The 18,088-nt window shown below is 37.9% G+C and overlaps 1 protein-coding gene across 3 annotated transcripts in view; it reads right to left on the bottom strand.

The window, feature by feature from the left end:
* The window catches only part of AP3B1 (adaptor related protein complex 3 subunit beta 1), a 235,871-nt gene that overhangs the window by 60,448 nt on the left and 157,335 nt on the right, over positions 1-18,088 (bottom strand). For all 3 annotated transcript variants that reach the window (XM_010808844.3, NM_001076534.1, XM_059890677.1), the window contains one exon: positions 14,373-14,479. In XM_010808844.3, the coding sequence (XP_010807146.1) occupies positions 14,373-14,479 (107 nt within the window). The remainder of the gene's footprint in view (positions 1-14,372; positions 14,480-18,088) is intronic.

The raw sequence follows: 18,088 nt of genomic DNA on the forward strand, positions 1-18,088 counted from the left end.
TCTTATTTCACAGATGACAATCTGAATGGAACTCAAAATTTAAGCACTATCTTAAATTTACAAGATAACTTTGGCAAGGCACATACTTAGTGAAGCATGGACGCCAAGATCTTCAGTGAAAATATGAAATGAGTTTCTGAAACCGTGTACTTTTTAAAAAAAAAACTTACTAGGAAAACTTTCAAACATAAACAAAAGCAGAGAGAATAACATAAAGAACAAAGTGCTCATCACTAACTTTCAAAAAACTATCAGTATTTGCCCAATCTTGTTTAATCTTTTGTTCTACTTCAAATGTCAGATGATACAGTAATTTCATCAGTAAACAGTTTGGTTTGTATATCTAACAGATAAAGACTTGTCAAGAAAACTTACAATACTATTATCACACCTAAAAGAAAAAAAAACTTGCCCAATTTCATGTAAAATACAGTGTTCACATTTCCTTGACTGTCGGATATATATTTATATGTCTTCTTAGAGTTGGTTTGCTTCAGTCAGGATTCAAACAAGACACATAAGTTACATTTTGTTGGTATCTAACCTAAATTATGCATGTTAAAGAACACAGTAAAAATCTGTTTTGTTATCTTTTTTAGCAGAAGTGTATAGTAGACCTTTAGTAATAATTTAGAATTTAGGGGAGATATTTATATATTCAGTAATGTGGAACAGCCGCAAATGTAGAGAAATAACCCATATTGATAGGCCTATAAAAGCTGTCTGTAATTATATTCCTGAATGATTTGAATAACAGTATATCTGATATATTCTAAGATAAGTGGCTTTTACTTTTCTTTGATATTAGGGTCATAGACTGTACTTATATATTTTTACTCCATGTTCTCCTCTCTCTGGTAATAAATTAATTTCTTAGTGTTAGTTTGGTGTGTGCCTGAAAGCTAAATTCATTTTCTTTTCCTGTGAAGAGAAACAAAGTTTCTCTAAGTATCACAGTAAGATTTTTCATGTTTAGGGAAAGTTTTTCATGTTAAAAGACTTAATACTATTAAATAACACTTAATGGAATGGAAAATCAATTTTCCATACCATGCCTTGTCCTATGTTCAGAAAATTTTTGGCAAGCTTTTAAAGAGGAACAGAGGTAATAGAAGTTAATGTGATTGATACATAATTAAATAATAATTAAAACATGACTAGCCAATGCATAATAACCTAAGATATCTTAAAGCTTAAAAAATATTTTTCACTGTAGATATCACAATTCAACACAGGCAACAAAATTCACAACATGGCAGTTGACAGTAATACAATATTCAATCAATTTCAAATGTGGAAAATTGCCAAGAAAGATTAAATTCTTTTTAAATAACTGGCACTCTAAAACCTTTTATTTCCGAGTGTAGTACATATAATGGTAATTAATGAAAACTAAAAACAATAATCTTAGGAAAAAAGTCTCAAGTGAACTGCCTTAGCTCTAAAGATGGAACCCCCAGCAAGGAGAGGAATTACTCACCACAGAGTAACAGGAAGGCCCAGGCCTTCTTTACCATCACGTCTTTAATCCTTCTGCTTCTTACAAATTTATACACATATTTTCTTTGTTTTGGTGGTAACCTTTTTTTCTGTTTTGCCATAAAAACTACTGTTAGCACTTGATATAGTGGATTTTTCACTGTGGAGAATTCAAGACTTAAGATTGCCATATATTTGTTTAAGGCAAATAAAAAATATTTTTATAATAAAAAACCTACAGCTAAAATTGATAACAATATCTTTTTTAAAAGCAGCTCCTTTTAATAATCTAGGACAGGGAGAGATGATAATGGTGTTACTAACTATGAGACTTCTGAATTAATACAGAAATAAAAAGATAAAGCAGTAATACAGCTTAAAGACTAAAAATTAAAGCAACTCATATGCAGAAGAGAATTAAATAAAAGAATAAGATGGGACATGGCTGGGCAATGGAAGCACAAAATACTGTCAGACTTTAATTAAAAAATGTTTTCCATTTAAGCAGACCCAGGCCAGTGATTTTTCATTATTTTTACCACAGTTCCATGACTACTGACATTTTCATCAGAACAAATAAAGGATTTTTCCCAAATTTAAAATGACAAAATTATTTTTAATTTTAACTTATAATTTCTTCCGTCTTTAAAGTCAAGGAAATTTTTGATCTGAGCTGGATTTGTCTCTTAGCCTGAGGCTTGATTAAGTTTTTAAAATATAAAAAACACATATTTAAAAAAATAAGAGTTTTTCCAGCATATCAGAAAACAATCTTTACCACAGACATGTTATCATTTGTATGGGAATGAGGCTATGTATTCGTGAAATATCTAGCATACAACTTAGTAAGACCCTTGTACAAAAACTCTGGAAGCAATCTGTCCTTGTAGACAAACTAGAAGAAAGCCAGCACTCTGGCGGTAGAAGACAGCAGATTGGAAAACAAAATTAAAATGCCCTGCTGCTGCTGCTAAGTCGCTTCAGTCGTGTCCGACTCTGTGTGACCCCATGGACTGCAGCCCACCAGGCTCCTCCGTCCATGGGATTTTCCAGGCAAGAGTACTGCAGTGGGTTGCCACTGCCTTCTCAGTAAAATGCCCTAGCCCAGTATCAATTTAAAAAAAGTGAAAGGTCTAGCTAAGATCTAAGTCCACTTTTGAGAAATGGAGATCAAATTCAGTTACAACTGTCCATCATTATGATGCGATTATCTGAGTAATTCCACAGGCTGTTTTAGCAAATTCAGACTGAGAAATTCAGGTTCTGCATCATGAATTATGGCTTGTTTTTTCATGTTGTTTTAAAACTGACAAAGTGACTTCGGTGCCAAAAGCAGGTCCGATAGGTACTCTTGATTTTCCGATTAATTTCCTATAATATAAACTGGGTCAGGATCTCATTCCCAACCATGGATAGCTGTAACTCAAGTAGTTGCCAATCTCTGTCAACAGCAGAAGCTGTAGGCCTACTTGCCAGTTTTCCTATATTCCTTTCAGAGGAAGTTGCACAGAACTAATGATAAACACGAACTTCAGGTAGTAAACTTGGTTCATGTACTAAAAAAAAAAAAAGCCTTTTCCTTGCGTCATTCTGCCTGTTCAAGGGCATTACATACAGGTTTTCTATTTCTTACTTTCAGCCTGTAAATCCTGGAAGGGGTTGGTTTAGTCCATAAATCATGTCTCACTCTTGCAATCCCATGGACTGTAGCCCACCAGGCTCTTCTGTCCATGGGATTTTCCAGGCAAGAATACTGGAGTGGATTGCATTCCCCTCACCAGGGGATCTTCCTGACCCGGAGATCAAATCTGGGTCTACTGCAGTGCAGGCAGGTTCTTTACCGACTGAGCCAACGGGAAGTCCTGAAGGGGTTGGGGGGGCCCTTAGTTAAGTAGCTTCATATTGATAAAACAATGCCACCTTTTGGCTGCTCATAGGAAAATTCCATGCTGACTACCCATAATAATACACACAAAACTCAGGTTAATGCTGCTGATGCTGTCTTTACTGGACACTGTGAGAATCTTTTTCTTCACCTCATGCAAAGAGTTGACTCATTGGAAAAGACTCTGATGCTGGGAGGGATTGGGGGCAGGAGGAGAAGGGGACGACAGAGGATGAGATGGCTGGATGGCATCACTGACTCGATGGACATGAGTCTCAGTGAACTCCACGAGTTGGTGATGGACAGGGAGGCCTGGCGTGCTGCGATTCATGGGGACGCAAAGAGTCGGACATGACTGAGCAACTGATCTGATCTGATTTCTTCATTAAGTGATTTAGTGACGGTCCACAGTGTCACTTCAAGAAAGTAGAGGTGAACAGCCATGTACTCAAAATTATCCATCTACTTTTTGTTAGAGGGATGGTAGTTCAGATATTTAAATTCTAAACTGTGTTAAATGTCAAAACTCCTGCTAGATTTTAAGCTACTACTGAAACAGGTGGCACTATGGAGTTTAGCTAATATAAAATAACCGTGTTTATGTATATAGTCATAGAAATCCGGACAACCTCCATTTGTAGAAATATCCCAAAGGGCAAACTATGTTACAAAATGAAAACACTTAGTATACTGAAGTTACTTAATTTTGAGGAAATTTTTATTTTGTTTTGCTCTTACTCAACTGGAAACTCCCTAAGGTTTGGAACACAGCCTTGTATACAACTACATCTTTGGCTCCTCCTCATATTCCGCCCTGAATAAATACTTGTTGAATGAAAAAAAACACACTCACCTGGCATATGTAGTATGGAATCTGGTCTCATTTAAAGACAGATCTGGACTTTGTTCTAGGTCTTGAGAGGTAGCCTCTAAAGACTTGGAATTTCCAGAGTGATGGAGTGCCTTGATTATTCCTAGTGGGCCCCTAGAAAGCTTGGCGAAGCAGATAACCCAAGATGGAAGCTGATCACACCAGAAAGACCAACCATATGAATGTAGAGGGTTGGAGCTCCAGGCTGCTGATATCAGACTGACTTGGAGGGAAAGACTAGAGAGTGAGTTCAGCCATGAGGCAATTAATTCAGTCAACATTGCTTATGTCGTAAAGCCTCAATAAAAACTATATATCTAAGCTTGGGGAGCTACGCTGGTTGGCAGTACTCCTGGATATACTACCAACTCCAACACAAGGAGAATAAAGCTTTGAGTTTGGGACACAACCAGAATCTCCTCCATAGATTCCTTCCTTTGGCTGATGCTAATTTTCTCCTATTGTTACTTACAGGTGGCACTAGTGGTAAAGAACCCACCTGCCAATGCAGGAGACAGAGAGACACGGGTTTGATCCTTGGGTCGGGAAGATACCCTGGAGGAGAGCATGGCAACCCACTCCAGTATTTCTGCCTTGAGAATCCCACGTACAGAGACTGGTGTGCTATGGTCCATGCGGTTGCAAAGAGTCGGACATGACTGATGTGATTGAGCATGAGCATGCCACAGTAAAACTGTAACCCTAAACATAGGGTTTACCTGACTTGTGTGAATTGATCTAGAAAATCATACTTAAGAGTAGTTTCAGAAAACCCTTCAACTTGCAGCTGCCTCAGCAGTCTTGGACACACTTACCAGTCTGAAGGACTCTGCATAACATCATGTGCTTAGTCGCTCAGTTGTGTCTGACTCTTCGAGATCCCATGGACTGTAGCCTGCCAGGCTCCTCTGTCCACAGGATTTTCCAGGCAGGAATACTGGAGTGGGTTGCCATTTCCTTCCCCAGAGTATCTTTCTCACCCAGGGATCAAACAAACATCTCTTACAGTCTCCTGCTTTGGCAGGCGGATTGTGGATTCTTTACCACCATGCCACATGGGAAGCCTGTAACATGAAGTTGGGCTAACTCCAAATAACATATTGTATCAAACTGACGTTTCCTTTTTGCAACCCTGGTTTCTCTTTCATGGACTGTTCTTGGAATTACTTACTACTCCTTAATATATTACCGCTGTCCTTTATAAAGATTGCTTTTCTTAATGAACCTTCCCACAGCCTCCTAAGTTAAATTCCACTTAGGGACTGTGATCCATGAGGATCAAACTGGTTATATTACAGCAGCTAAGTCAGCGCTTCCTCACTAATGTACCACAAATGGGTTAGAGGTATGCTGTGCTACTGCCTCTGCCATTAACCTCAGAAATGTCAGGTGTTACCTGTGCAACTGGAGCTCCAGGCAAGGGTACCTCCCATCTGCAGCATCTCTGTTTACTCCAGAGCACAACACAAATATTGTGTGTGTGTTATTCACTCAGGCATGTCCAACTCTTTGCTACCCCAAGGACTATAGCCTGCCAGGCTCCTCTGTCCATGGAATTATCCAGGTAAGAATACTGGAGTGGGTAACCATTCCCTTCTTCAGGGGATCTTCCAGACTTAGGGATCGAACCCAGGTCTCTGGCAAATTCTTTACTATCTGAGCCACCTATTATCACTTTTCTATATGTACCGAGATATAAGAAAGAAATCATTACTATAATTTTCTCATGATAGTATGTCACCAACATTCTCCAGCATCACAGACTTGGTTATTCCACCTCTACGTTATGCTTTAGCCACATTAGACAAATGTTTCTCCAATTTTCTAACATTTCTAATAACCTAGGTAAACAATTCATACTTGTGCTGTGCTCTGCTTAGTCGCTCAGTTGTGCCCGACTCTCGGTGACCCGATAGAGTGTAGCCCACCAGGCTCATCTATCCATGGGGACTCTCCAGGCAAGAATACTGGAGTGGGTTGCTATCCCTCTTCCCATGCCAGGGATCGAACCCAAGTCTCCTGCATTGCAGGTGGATTCTTTACTGTCTGAGTCACCAGGAATAATTCATTCTTATTTCACATTTACTCTTAACATGCAAACTTTATCCCTCCTCTTCTTTTCTCATCCTTTCCAGAGGACTAATATTCTGAGGATTGCCAATACTGAATTTTGGGGCTCTAGGGTATAAGAATTTAGAAACTCTTAGCTTATCATCGGAGAAGGCAATGGCACCCCACTCCAGTACTCTTGCCTGGAAAATCCCATGGGCGGAGGAGCCTGGAAGGCTGCAGTCCATGGGGTTGCTAAGAGTTGGGCACGACAGAGTGACTTCACTTTCACGCATTGGAGAAGGAAATGGCAACCCACTCCAGTGTTCTTGCCTGGAGAATCCCAGGAACGGGGGAGCCTGGTGGGCTGCCGTCTATGGGGTCGCACAGAGTCGGACACGACTGAAGCAACTTAGCAGCAGCAGCAGCAGCAGCCTATCAATAATATAGTAAAAAAAAAAAAAAAAAAACTTTTCTACTAATTCACTAAAAATTCAGTTTCTTTACTGATATACTCTCAGTTCAGTCGCTCAATTGTTTCCGACTCTTTGTGACCCCACAGACTGCAGCACGCCAGGCCTCACCGTCCATCACTAACTCCCGGAGTTACCCAAACTCACGTCCACTGAGTCGGTGATGCCATCTAACCATCCTCTGTTGTCCCCTTTTCCTCCCACCTTCAATCTTTCCTAGCATCAGGGTCTTTTCAAATGAGTCAGTTCTTCGAATCAAGTGGCCAAAGTATTGGAGTTTTAGCTTCAACATCAGTCTTTCCAATGAATATTCAGGACTAACATCCTTTAGGATGGACTGGTTGGATCTCCTTGCAATCCAAGGGACTCTCAAGAGTCTTCTCTAACACCACAGTTCAAAATCAATTCTTTGGTGCTCAGCTTTCTTTATACTCCAACTCTCACATCCATTCATGACTACTAAAAAAACCATAGCTTTGACTAGATGGACCTTTGATGACCAAGTAATGTCTCTGCTTTTAATATGCTATTTAGGTTGACCATAACTTTTCTTCCAAGGAGCAAGCATCTTTTAATTTCATGGCTGCAATCACCATCTGCAGTGATTTTGGAGCCCCCCAAAATAAAGTCTCTCATTGTTTCCCCATCTATTTGCCATTAAGAGATGGGACCAGATGACATGATCTTAGTTTTCTGAATGTTGAGTTTTAAGCCAACTTTTTCACTCTCCTCTTTTACTTTCATCAAGAGGCTTTTTAGTTCTTCTTTGCTTTCTGCCATAAGGGTGGTGGTCATCTGCATATCTGAGGTTATTGATACTTCTCCCGGCAATCTTGATTCCAGCTTGTGCTTCATCCAGTAGAGCATTTCTCACGATTTTCTCTGCATAGAAGTTAAATAAGCAGGGTGACAATATACAGCCTTGATGTACTCCTTTTCCTATATGGAACCAGTCTATTATTACGTGTTTAGTTCTAACTGTTGTTTCTTGACCTGCATACAGATTTCTCAGGAGGCAGATCAGGTGGTCTGGTATTCCCATCTCTTTCAGAATTTTCCACAGTTTCTTGTGATCCACACAGTCAAAGGCTTTGGCATAGTCAATAAAGCAGAAATAGATGTTTTTCTAGAACTCTTTTGCTTTTTCGATGATCCAGCAGATATTGGCAATTAGATCACTGGTTCCTTTGCCTTTTCTAAATCCAGCTTGAACATCTCGAAGTTCATGGTTCACATACTGTTGAAGCCTGGCTTGAAGAATTTTGATCATTATTTCGCTAGCGTGTGAGAGGAGTGCAATTGTGTGGTAGTCTGAGTATTCTTTGGCACTGCCTTTCTTTGGAATTGGAATGAAAACTGACCTTTTCCAGTCCTGTGGCCACTGCTGAGTTTTCCAAATTTGCTGGCATAGTGTGTGCAGCACTTTCACAGCATCATCTTTTAGGATTTGAAATAGCTCAACTGCAATTCCATCACCTCCACTAGCTTTGTTTGTAGTGATGCTTCCTAAGGCCCACTTGACTTCACACTGCAGGATGTCTGGCTCTAGGTGAGTGATCACACCATCGTGATTATCTGAAATACTCTAGCAAGCACTAAAATGTTCCTTTTTGGCCATCTCTGGGCCAACTACCAATTAGTCTCATGGAAGACTGAAATAAATACTTTGTTTATACACAATCTTTACTAGTTCAGCTGGTAAAGAATCCGCCTGCAATACGGCAGAAGCTGGTTTGATTCTTGGGTTGGGAAGATCTGCTGGAGAAAGGAAAGTCTACCCACTTCAGTATTCTGGTCTGGAGAATTCCATGGACTGGACAGTCCTTGGGGTCGCAAGAGTTGGACATGACTGATTGACTTTCACTTTAGTGTGAAAAAGGAACTGTTTGGATTTCATTGTAAATATTTTGGTAATTTCAAAAAATAAAACTTATCCATATTGTACTAAGCCTGCTTAGTACAATAAGAAAATAAAAACTCACTGAAATAAAAATCACCTATGACAGAGAATATGATGATCTACATGGCCTTCTAGAACTAACACCAAAAAAAGATTCCCTTTTCATCATAGTGTACTGGAATGCCAAAGTAGGAAGTCAAGAGATACCTGGAGTAACAGGCAGGTTTGGCTTTGGAGTACAAAATGAAGCAGGGCAAAGGCTAACAGAGTTTTGCCAAGAGAATGCACTGCTGCTGCTGCTAAGTGGCTTCAGTTGTATCCGACTCTGTGCGACCCCATAGACGGCAGCCCACCAGGCTCCCCCGTCCCTGGGATTCTCCAGGCAAGAACACTGGAGTGGGTTGCCATTTCCTTCTCCAACGCATGAAAGTGAAAAGTCAAAGTGAAGCTGCTCAGTCCTGTCTGACTCCTAGCGACCCCATGCACAGCAGCCTACCAGGCTCCTCCGTTCATGGGATTTTCCAGGCAAGAGTACTGGAGTGGGTGCCATAATGCACTGGTCATAGCAATTACCCTCTTCCAACAACACAAGAGACCACTCTACACGCAGACAACACCAGATAGGCAATACCAAAATAATATTTTATATATTCTTTGTAGCTGAAGATGGAGAAGCTCTATATGGTTAGCAAAAAGAAGACCAGGAGCTGACTGTGGCTCAGATCATAAATTCCTTATTGCAAAATGAAGAAAGTAGAGAAAACCACTAGACCCTAGGTATGACCTACATTAAATCACTTATGATTATACACTGGAAGTGACAAAGAGATTCAGGGGATTAAATGTGATAAACAGAGTGCCTGAAGAACTTTGGACGGAGGTTCGTGACATTGTACAGGAGGCAGTGATCAAGACCATCCCCAAGAGAAAGAAATGTAAAAAGGCAAAATGGTTGTCTGAGGAGGCCTTACAAATCGCTGAGAAAAGAACAGAAGCGAAAGGCAAAGAGTAAAAGATATACCCATCTGAATGCAGATTTCTAAAGAATAGCAAGGGGAAACAGGAAAGCCTTCCTCAGTGATCAATGCAAAGAAACAGAGGAAAACAACAGAATGGGAAAGACTAGAGATCTCTTCAAGAAAATCAGAGATACCACTGGAACATTTCATGCAAAGATTGGCATAATAAAGGACAGAAGTAGTATGGACCTAACAGAAGCAGAATATATTAAGAAAATGTGGCAAGAATACACAGAAGACCGATACAAAAAAAGACCTTAATGACCTAGATGAAAGTGAAAGAGGAGTGTGAAAAAGTTGGCTTAAAATTCAACATTCAGAAAACTAAGATCATGGCTTCTAGTCCCATCACTTCACGGCAAATAGATGGGAAACAATGAAAACAGTCAGAGTTTTTATTTTCTTGGGCTCCAAAATCACTCCAGATGGTGCAGCCATGAAATTAAAAGACACATGCTCCTTGGAAGAAAAGCTATGACCAACCTAAACAGCATATTAAAAAGCAGAGACATCACTGTGCTGACAAAGGTCCGTCTAGTCAAGGCTATGGTTTTTCCAGTAGTCATGTATGGATGTGAGAACTGGACCATAAAGCAAGCTGAGCGCCGAAGAATTGATGCTTTTGAACTGTGGTCTTGGAGAAGACTCTGGAGAGTCCCTTGGACTGTAAGGAGAATTGAACCAGTCTATCCTAAAGGAAATCAGTCCTGAATATTCATTGGGAGGATTGATGCTGAAGCTGAAACTCTAATACTTTGGCCACCTGATGCAAAGAATGATCTCATTTGAAAAGACCCTTATGCTGGGAAAGATTGAAGGTGGAAGGAGATGGGGACGACAGAGGATGAGATAGTTGGATGACATCACAGACCTGATGGATGTGAGTCTGAGCAAGTTCTGGGAGTTGGTGATGGACAGGGAAGCTTGGCGTGCTGCAGTCTGTGGGGTTGCAAAGAGTCGGACATGACTGAGCTACTGAACTGAACTGATGAAACAGAAGTCACCATATATGCTAAAAAGTGTTTCATCCATTTATTTTCACAAACACTCAAATCATCCCAGTATAATTAATTGGTTTGCTTCAAAATTCCACAGATTCATTGAATGCTAGAATTAAAAGGAAACACGGAGATCTACTTTGCTTTTATTTTAGAGGTGAGAAAACCAAATTACTTGCTTAATATAATTACTGATGTTGATTCAGAAAGACAAACATTAGGTGTCAATAAAATGGCGTCCTAGTCATTCATATACATGCTTACCATGCCTATTACAAAATGACTGCTTTTTGGGTTTTTTATATATATATATATAAATATTATATATTATATATATAAATATATATATATATATTACTCCTTGCCTAGAGAAACTCTGGAAAATACTACATATAATAGCATTTTCTTCTTTCATTCTCCTTACATTTAAAAAAGAGTGTGAGCATAGAATTTTATAAAGCTGAGGTAAAATACATAATATTTTATATTGTTTCATCACTTAATTTTATGCCACACTTTTTATCTCATTCAAAGATTTATAAAACCATTTTTATTAAGACTATACAACATCCTTTAATCTGACTCTGCCATGCTTGATGCAACCATCATCCTCCTATCACCAGGCACTGTGCTTGTAACTAACCATGCACATAAATCTTTGTATTTCTCATTATTTCCTTCGAAGAAAACCTACACACAAGATTACTGGGTTTCCCTTGTGGCTCGGTAAAGAATCCATCTGCAATGCAGGAGACCTGGGTTCAATCTCTGGGTCAGGAAGATCCCCTGGAAAAGGGAATGGCTACCCACTCCAGAATTCTTGCCTGAAGAATTCCTTGGAGAGAGGAGCTGGTGGGCTACAGTCCATAGGACTGCAAAGAGTTGGACATGAATGACTGGCTAACACTTTCACAAGATTACTGTGTCAAACAATACGCATATTTTGATGATTCTATACACAGATGCCCAAATTGTCATATCCAGAATGACGGTTTAGACCGACATCAGTGGAGAAGTGTATAACGCCTGTTTCACGGAGACCCTCATCCGTTTTCTGGATGAATCCAGGGAAGATTCAGCCAATAAAGATTATACCACGTTCCCCACAACTTTCACCCATCTTGCTGGACATTCATAACGCGAAAACCTGTTTAAAAATCACCCGGTCCTAGAACACTTTTCGTATCAGTACAAAGTAGTCTTTCATGGGTGGGGGGCGGGGCCCTGCATTGCAAGGTTTTAAAATACTCAATTTCCCAGGAATAACTACCAGAAAAACCATTCAATGTTTTGGAAAATCATGTTACACCACAACTCATGGCATTTGGGTTGCTAATACAATCATATAGTTTATCAGTTTGCATTTAGAGTTGCCAGCATCATTTCACTACTTCACTACATTTCTAATGTAGTCATGGTCAAACATTTATCAAGCACTGTACTATTTATTAGGAAGTACTTTTTTCTATTGAATCGGGGTAACATGTTGATTTTTAAATTAAGGATGTACTCATCCATGAATTTTATTTTAGGATTCAAGAGACCCTTGCATTTGTTGAGGTCCCATACCATTATTGGGGTTTTTAATTTTTGAGGACTAGTCTTTGAGTATTTCCTTTGATGTCTTTAGTCTATTTCTTTCTAAATTTGTACACCTAATGAGAAAACTTACACTTTGCTTGATTCAGCTTTCTAAAGCACTGTTTCGAGGGCTGAACATGAGATCAGGAGCCATGATATTCTGTATCAGAACACTCAATTTATTTCCATAGGTTCTACTTCTCAAGGCTCTACTTTTCTCTTTGTTTAAAGTTCTATTGGTTTCTTTATTGGTTTGTTGCTTGTGAATTTCTGATTGCCATTCTTGTTACGATTACTTGGTTGACCATTTTGTTAGCTTTTGGGGATGAAGGCTGTGATCCTGCTTCACTTGGTAGTTCTTTATTTTTTTGGCATACTCTTTGAATAGAGTGCTTTTCTTTTCCTTTGAAGAGGCCATCTCAATAAATATTTTCTTTAGTAAAAAGATGAGTCCTTCAATTACTTTGTGATAAGTGAAAATTTACTACAAGCTTTTCTAATCTCAACTGCATTCTTCTTACAGTTAATAAAGTGTGAGTCTACTCAGGGTCCCTTATCACGTATTATACCACTTCCAAAAATATTAGCTAATATTTATTGAGTGATGACAATGTGCCAGTCAGTGTTCTAAGGGCTTCACATTTATTATCTCATTAATCTGGCAAGAACCTGTGAAGTAGATATTATCTTTATAGGAAACTTGGGTGCAGAGAAGCTACTTACTAATTTGTCCAAGGTCACATAGCTAGTAAGTGGCAAGGCAGGGATTTGGTTTTTGGTCATCTATTATCAAACCCAAGTTATTCATCTACCACCTTATTGCCTCCCAAGTTTTTAGGGTGCTTCCTTCACCTCAAAAACTTACTGTGCTTCACTATAGATTTTTTCATGACCGCTTTCTCTTTACAGCTTCCTACAGATGCTTAATACATATTTATTACTTAAATAATTATCCGCTTTCCCCTCATCACTTCTAATGTGCCTTGTGCTTTCAGCAACAAGGACAAACTAAAGTCCCAAACACTGCTTTACTCATTTCTGAGTGATGAGAGAGAATCATGTTCTACAAACTGAAAAACAACATGATACACTTAGGAGTTTTCGCCTGTATTTTCTGAGTTGACCGATGCTAAAGGGAAATGCACGGCGCTCTTTTGGGTGTTTCGGTGCACAGCCCTGATACCACATTTGCTTTGAAGAGGAGATTTGTTGGTAGCACTGTACAAGAATTAGGTGCTTTTCTCTCTTATCTCTGGCAGAAGCAGTTCTGTGTTTCCAGGCAGCTCAAATCACCACTCATGTACCCTGCTAGCCCTGGCAACCACTGACACAGCAGATCTTTTCAAGCTACCCGTGTGCCCATCAGAACTTGCTGTGCTACTGCTTAGTGTGTCAGATTCCCAACAACAAATTAATAGGAGGCCAAGCATATCAACAGATTACACATTTTAGGTAGCACGCCTGATTTAGAGTGAAAGGTTAGTGGATATAACATGCTAACAGAAAAAGTTACTGTAGTTTCAGATACTGTGACAGGCTGATGGCTTTGGCATTATTTTGAGATAGGGAAGCTTCTTGCCTCGCTGCCAAGTCAGTCCCCAAAAAAAATATTAAAGAATTTTCTTAGAGACATTAAGGCATGTACATATATAATGCAAATACATAAAAAGATAATGTAAAAAGAAATACAATCTTGAGTTTTTAAATAAAAGCAGGCAGTTTTAATAGCCTATGGTAAAGGAATAGTGTGGTAGGCGTAGAATGATGATGAGAATGGGAGTCTCTTCATGTAGAAAACAATTCTTCAAGACAGAATCTATGTATATAAACTAATTCAATGTGGCAAAGAACTTTCATAAGTTAGAGATATATAACAGTACCAGAGAAAAATGTACACATGGTAAGTAAGTGTGGATAACAAGGAGAAATTGAGACAACAATGGTTTGGATAGAGCTAATTAAAAATATATTTACAAAATTAAAAGGTCAAATTTGAAATAGATTTGTTAGGAGGAAGAACTGTTTGAGGCTAAGAATGTAATTATTTGTATTTTAATAAAAAAAGATGCAATGGTATCATTTGAAAACTGAGCTAATACATTTTGAAAACTACTTACGCTAATGACTGATGAAGTAGCTGACAAGTTTAAACCTTCAAGATCAGCTATCAGGCTCGGAGAAAGAGCTGGGGTGGGAAGTGCAACTGGAGTGGACACCAGGTTGACTGTAAGTAAAGGGCCAAGTTAGCACATGTGCATGAAAATTTAATTCATATTACTAAAAGCAACATTTTTATTTTGCTGGTAAATCTAATTAAATTACTTTGATTAATAAGTCTATGACAATTCTATTTAACATCTTGATTTAGTCAAGCTATTATCAAGTCATGGCAGTTATTAGTCTTAGCTTTCAAAACATAATGACAAATCCTATAACAAAATAAGAATATAAATACCTTGAGTAATACTTTTTGAAAATTTTAATCTCCTAACATTATCACTAACATTAATCACCCAGTAACTTAACTAAAAGAAAAAGGTAAAGGAACATTTTTTCAGACTAATGTAAAGGATAACAACACCTCTCAAGAGAGTTTTCCAGTTGGGTTATAAGCCTTAAAAGAGTGTTTATTAAATCTTTTCTCTATTTTATTTTCCACTGTAATAATTATAAGGGGCCCAGACTACCTAATTCACTTCTAATTATACTTTGTCAGCAAAAGCTATGAGCTAGATAGAAATATTTGATTCTATCAATAAAAAAATTTGAAAATCTTTTTTAAACACAAATTTGATCACGTCACTGTCATGCTTAAAACTCTTCAAAGATTTAAAATTATCTACAAAAACAAAGTCCAACTCCTTAATTAAATGTGCAAGGTCTTCTATGGTCTAGCTCTGCACTGTCTAATGGAACTTTCTGAGATGATGGAAATGTTCTGTAACTGTAATGGCCAACATGACGGTCATTAGCCTGTATACCAACTGCACTCCTGAAAGGTGGCTAGTGTGATCAAAGAACTGCATTTCAAAATTTAATTGAATTTAAATAGCTACATGTGGCCAGTGGCTACCATACTAGGCAGGTCTAGCTTAGCTCCAATTTCATCAGTCATTCCTATGTTTTAGCTCTACCAAGTAAGTTTCCAAGATCTTGTTTCATGTCTTTGAACGTTGTATATTCTATGCCCTTGGCCTAAAGGTACTTCTCTGCCTTGTTCGCCTTGCAATCTGTATCCATTAAGATATCACTGAGGGGGAAGGTACAACTAGACTCACTGAAACACAGTTTGTGTGTGTCTTCCTTGTTCTACAGGTATACTTGGATACACTTCTACAACTATACTTCTCTTGCAATACAAATGTGTGTCTTTAAACGTTTTCATTTCTTCTGGTCTGTGTGAGTGGACTCTGACACATTAATTTTAAGTACTTAGTCATTGTTCAACTGTTTGTTGAATGAAATAAATTCAAATGTGGAAAAAGTTTTAGCTTCCAACAAGTTCTCACTCTACAACAACACTATAAAGGAAGTAACATTTACTTCACGTGGCATCACTTTTCAAGCATCTTTTTCTCACTTTAGTCTCACAATATCTTGTAAGTTAGGCAGAACAAATATTAATTCATAAAATTATCAATAAGTATTTTTTGAACAATGGAGCAAGTGAGAGGCAAAAAAGTTCAAGATATGGTCCCTGTCTTCAAGAAACTTAAAACCCAACTGAGAAAAAAAGATATACATGCTTGAAGACCAAAAAAAAAAAAAAAAAAAAGTAACAGTATAGTCAATAAATTATATTGCCAAAAGAAGAAAAATTTCAAAAAGAAAATCTGAAAATCTCAACATGCCCAAGAGAAAAAGCAGCGTGGAGGCTGGGTGGAGGAGGGAGTGGAGCCCCTCAGCTGCTCCCCTGCACTCTTAAAGGAGTGTGCTCTTAGTGTGAAGCACTGCTATAACACCTCCACCCTTCCTTAGTCATACGTCAAAAACCACTAACAATTAGCAAGTGCCATAGGGAATTGTAAAAAAAAAAAGGATCAATGGGGGATAGAGTGGTAAGAGAAGGCTTGGTGAGGAGGAGGGAATGAAGCCCAGTTTTAAATTAAGGGTAGAATTCAAATTAAGAGGAAAGGAAGAAGCTGGTTAGTTACTGAATGAGATGATGTAAACAAAGGCTGAGAGGTGGGAATGAAAAGCTCAGGGGATTGGATTTATCCTATAAATCAAAGAGAACTATTAAAAATCTACCAGAAAGAGGAGTAGTAAGATACATGGTGCTGCATAATAATTAGTCAGAGGCTAGTGTAAGAGACAGACTGAAGACATGTAAAGAGCACTCAGGTTGGCAGTGAGGAAGAATTTACAGTACTTTAGGCACGATATGATGAGGACTGAAGTAAGATAATGGTACAAATAGGCAGAAGGGGCATTTATATAAAGACACTGTAAAATGAAGCATACGGAGATTAAAACTTGCAAGATCATAAAACAAGTGAATGGAAGAACCACTGTAGGACTAGAAATTGGTTCTTCTAATATGAATCAAAATGTGTTGCCTTTCCATCCAACATGTAGCTTTTCCAGTGGGCTCTAAGGGCATGTTTGTCCATTTGTTTGTCTATCCATCCAATCCAAAATATTAGATGACCATGTAAGAAATAAAAAACTGAGTATGAAATAGCCTCTGATTTTAATTACAGCTTGGCTAAAGACAGAGAAGAACAATTCATACCACAGGTAAGCTTGACTCTTACAAGAAAAAATATAAGCTTTTAGTATCATTTCAGAAGACTGAGGTTCTGGCATTAAAGAAATGATTACACATCTGTTTACAGGTCTGGCAAGATGGAAGCTGGCACTGAAAGTTTATTAGGATAAATAAAGTTTAATAGGATTCTGCAGGCAGCTGACTATGGTGAATTAATGAGTAAGAAATAAAATGACTCTATAGTTCTTTTTTTTTTAAAGGCATACAAATTAAAATGAGATACCATTTCCACCTATCAAACTGGCAAAGGCGATTTTTAAATACAAAACCCAGCACTGGTAAACCAGGGTAAAAGGAATCTGGCACTCTCATAATACTACTATGTAAGTTGGTACCAACTCTGTGGAAGGCAATTTTAGACAGTAGAATTCTTCACAGCTTTTGTCCTGGTAATTCTATTCCTGGGAATTTATCTTAAGGATATAGTCATGGAGACAAGGCAATAACGTACTTACAAAGATGCATATAGCTTCACTGATTAAGACAGCAAGAAATGGAAACAGTTAATTAAATAAGTTTTATTTCCAACAACAGGAAATTTACAGTATAAAGAATAACCTTACAGTCTTAAAAGTTGTTCATGAATATTTATGGTAAAGAAAGAAATGTGAATGATAAAGAGAGAAAGAGGCAAATAATAAAACAGTATCTCAAATCTCCAATTTGGAGGAAAAAGGTTTTGCCTATGAAAAGATGCTGAACTGATTTGTCAGAATGCTAACCCATTTTCTTTTCAAAACTTTCTACAGAACACTTTTTTTAATAAAGGATATTTAATAATTAGACAGTTGTTCTTCTGATCAAAGTTATGTTTCAAAATCTCAGTACAACTTTTAATATATAAAAATTTTTAAATGAATAATTACTGGATATTAAAAACAAACAGAAATAGCTCCTAGGTTGAGTTAAATGTAAGTTGGGATGAAATTTCCCTTAAAAAAACCTTACATTTAAATTCTTAAAACTTAGTATTTAAGAAAATCTTTATTTCTATATACTTTTTAAAAAGCTTTAAAAAGTAATAATAGAAAGTGTATCATTTTATAGGTTTCTCTTTTCTCC

The sequence above is a fragment of the Bos taurus genome, chromosome 10, assembly GCF_002263795.3.
Source record: "Bos taurus isolate L1 Dominette 01449 registration number 42190680 breed Hereford chromosome 10, ARS-UCD2.0, whole genome shotgun sequence".
NCBI lineage: Eukaryota > Metazoa > Chordata > Mammalia > Artiodactyla > Bovidae > Bos > Bos taurus.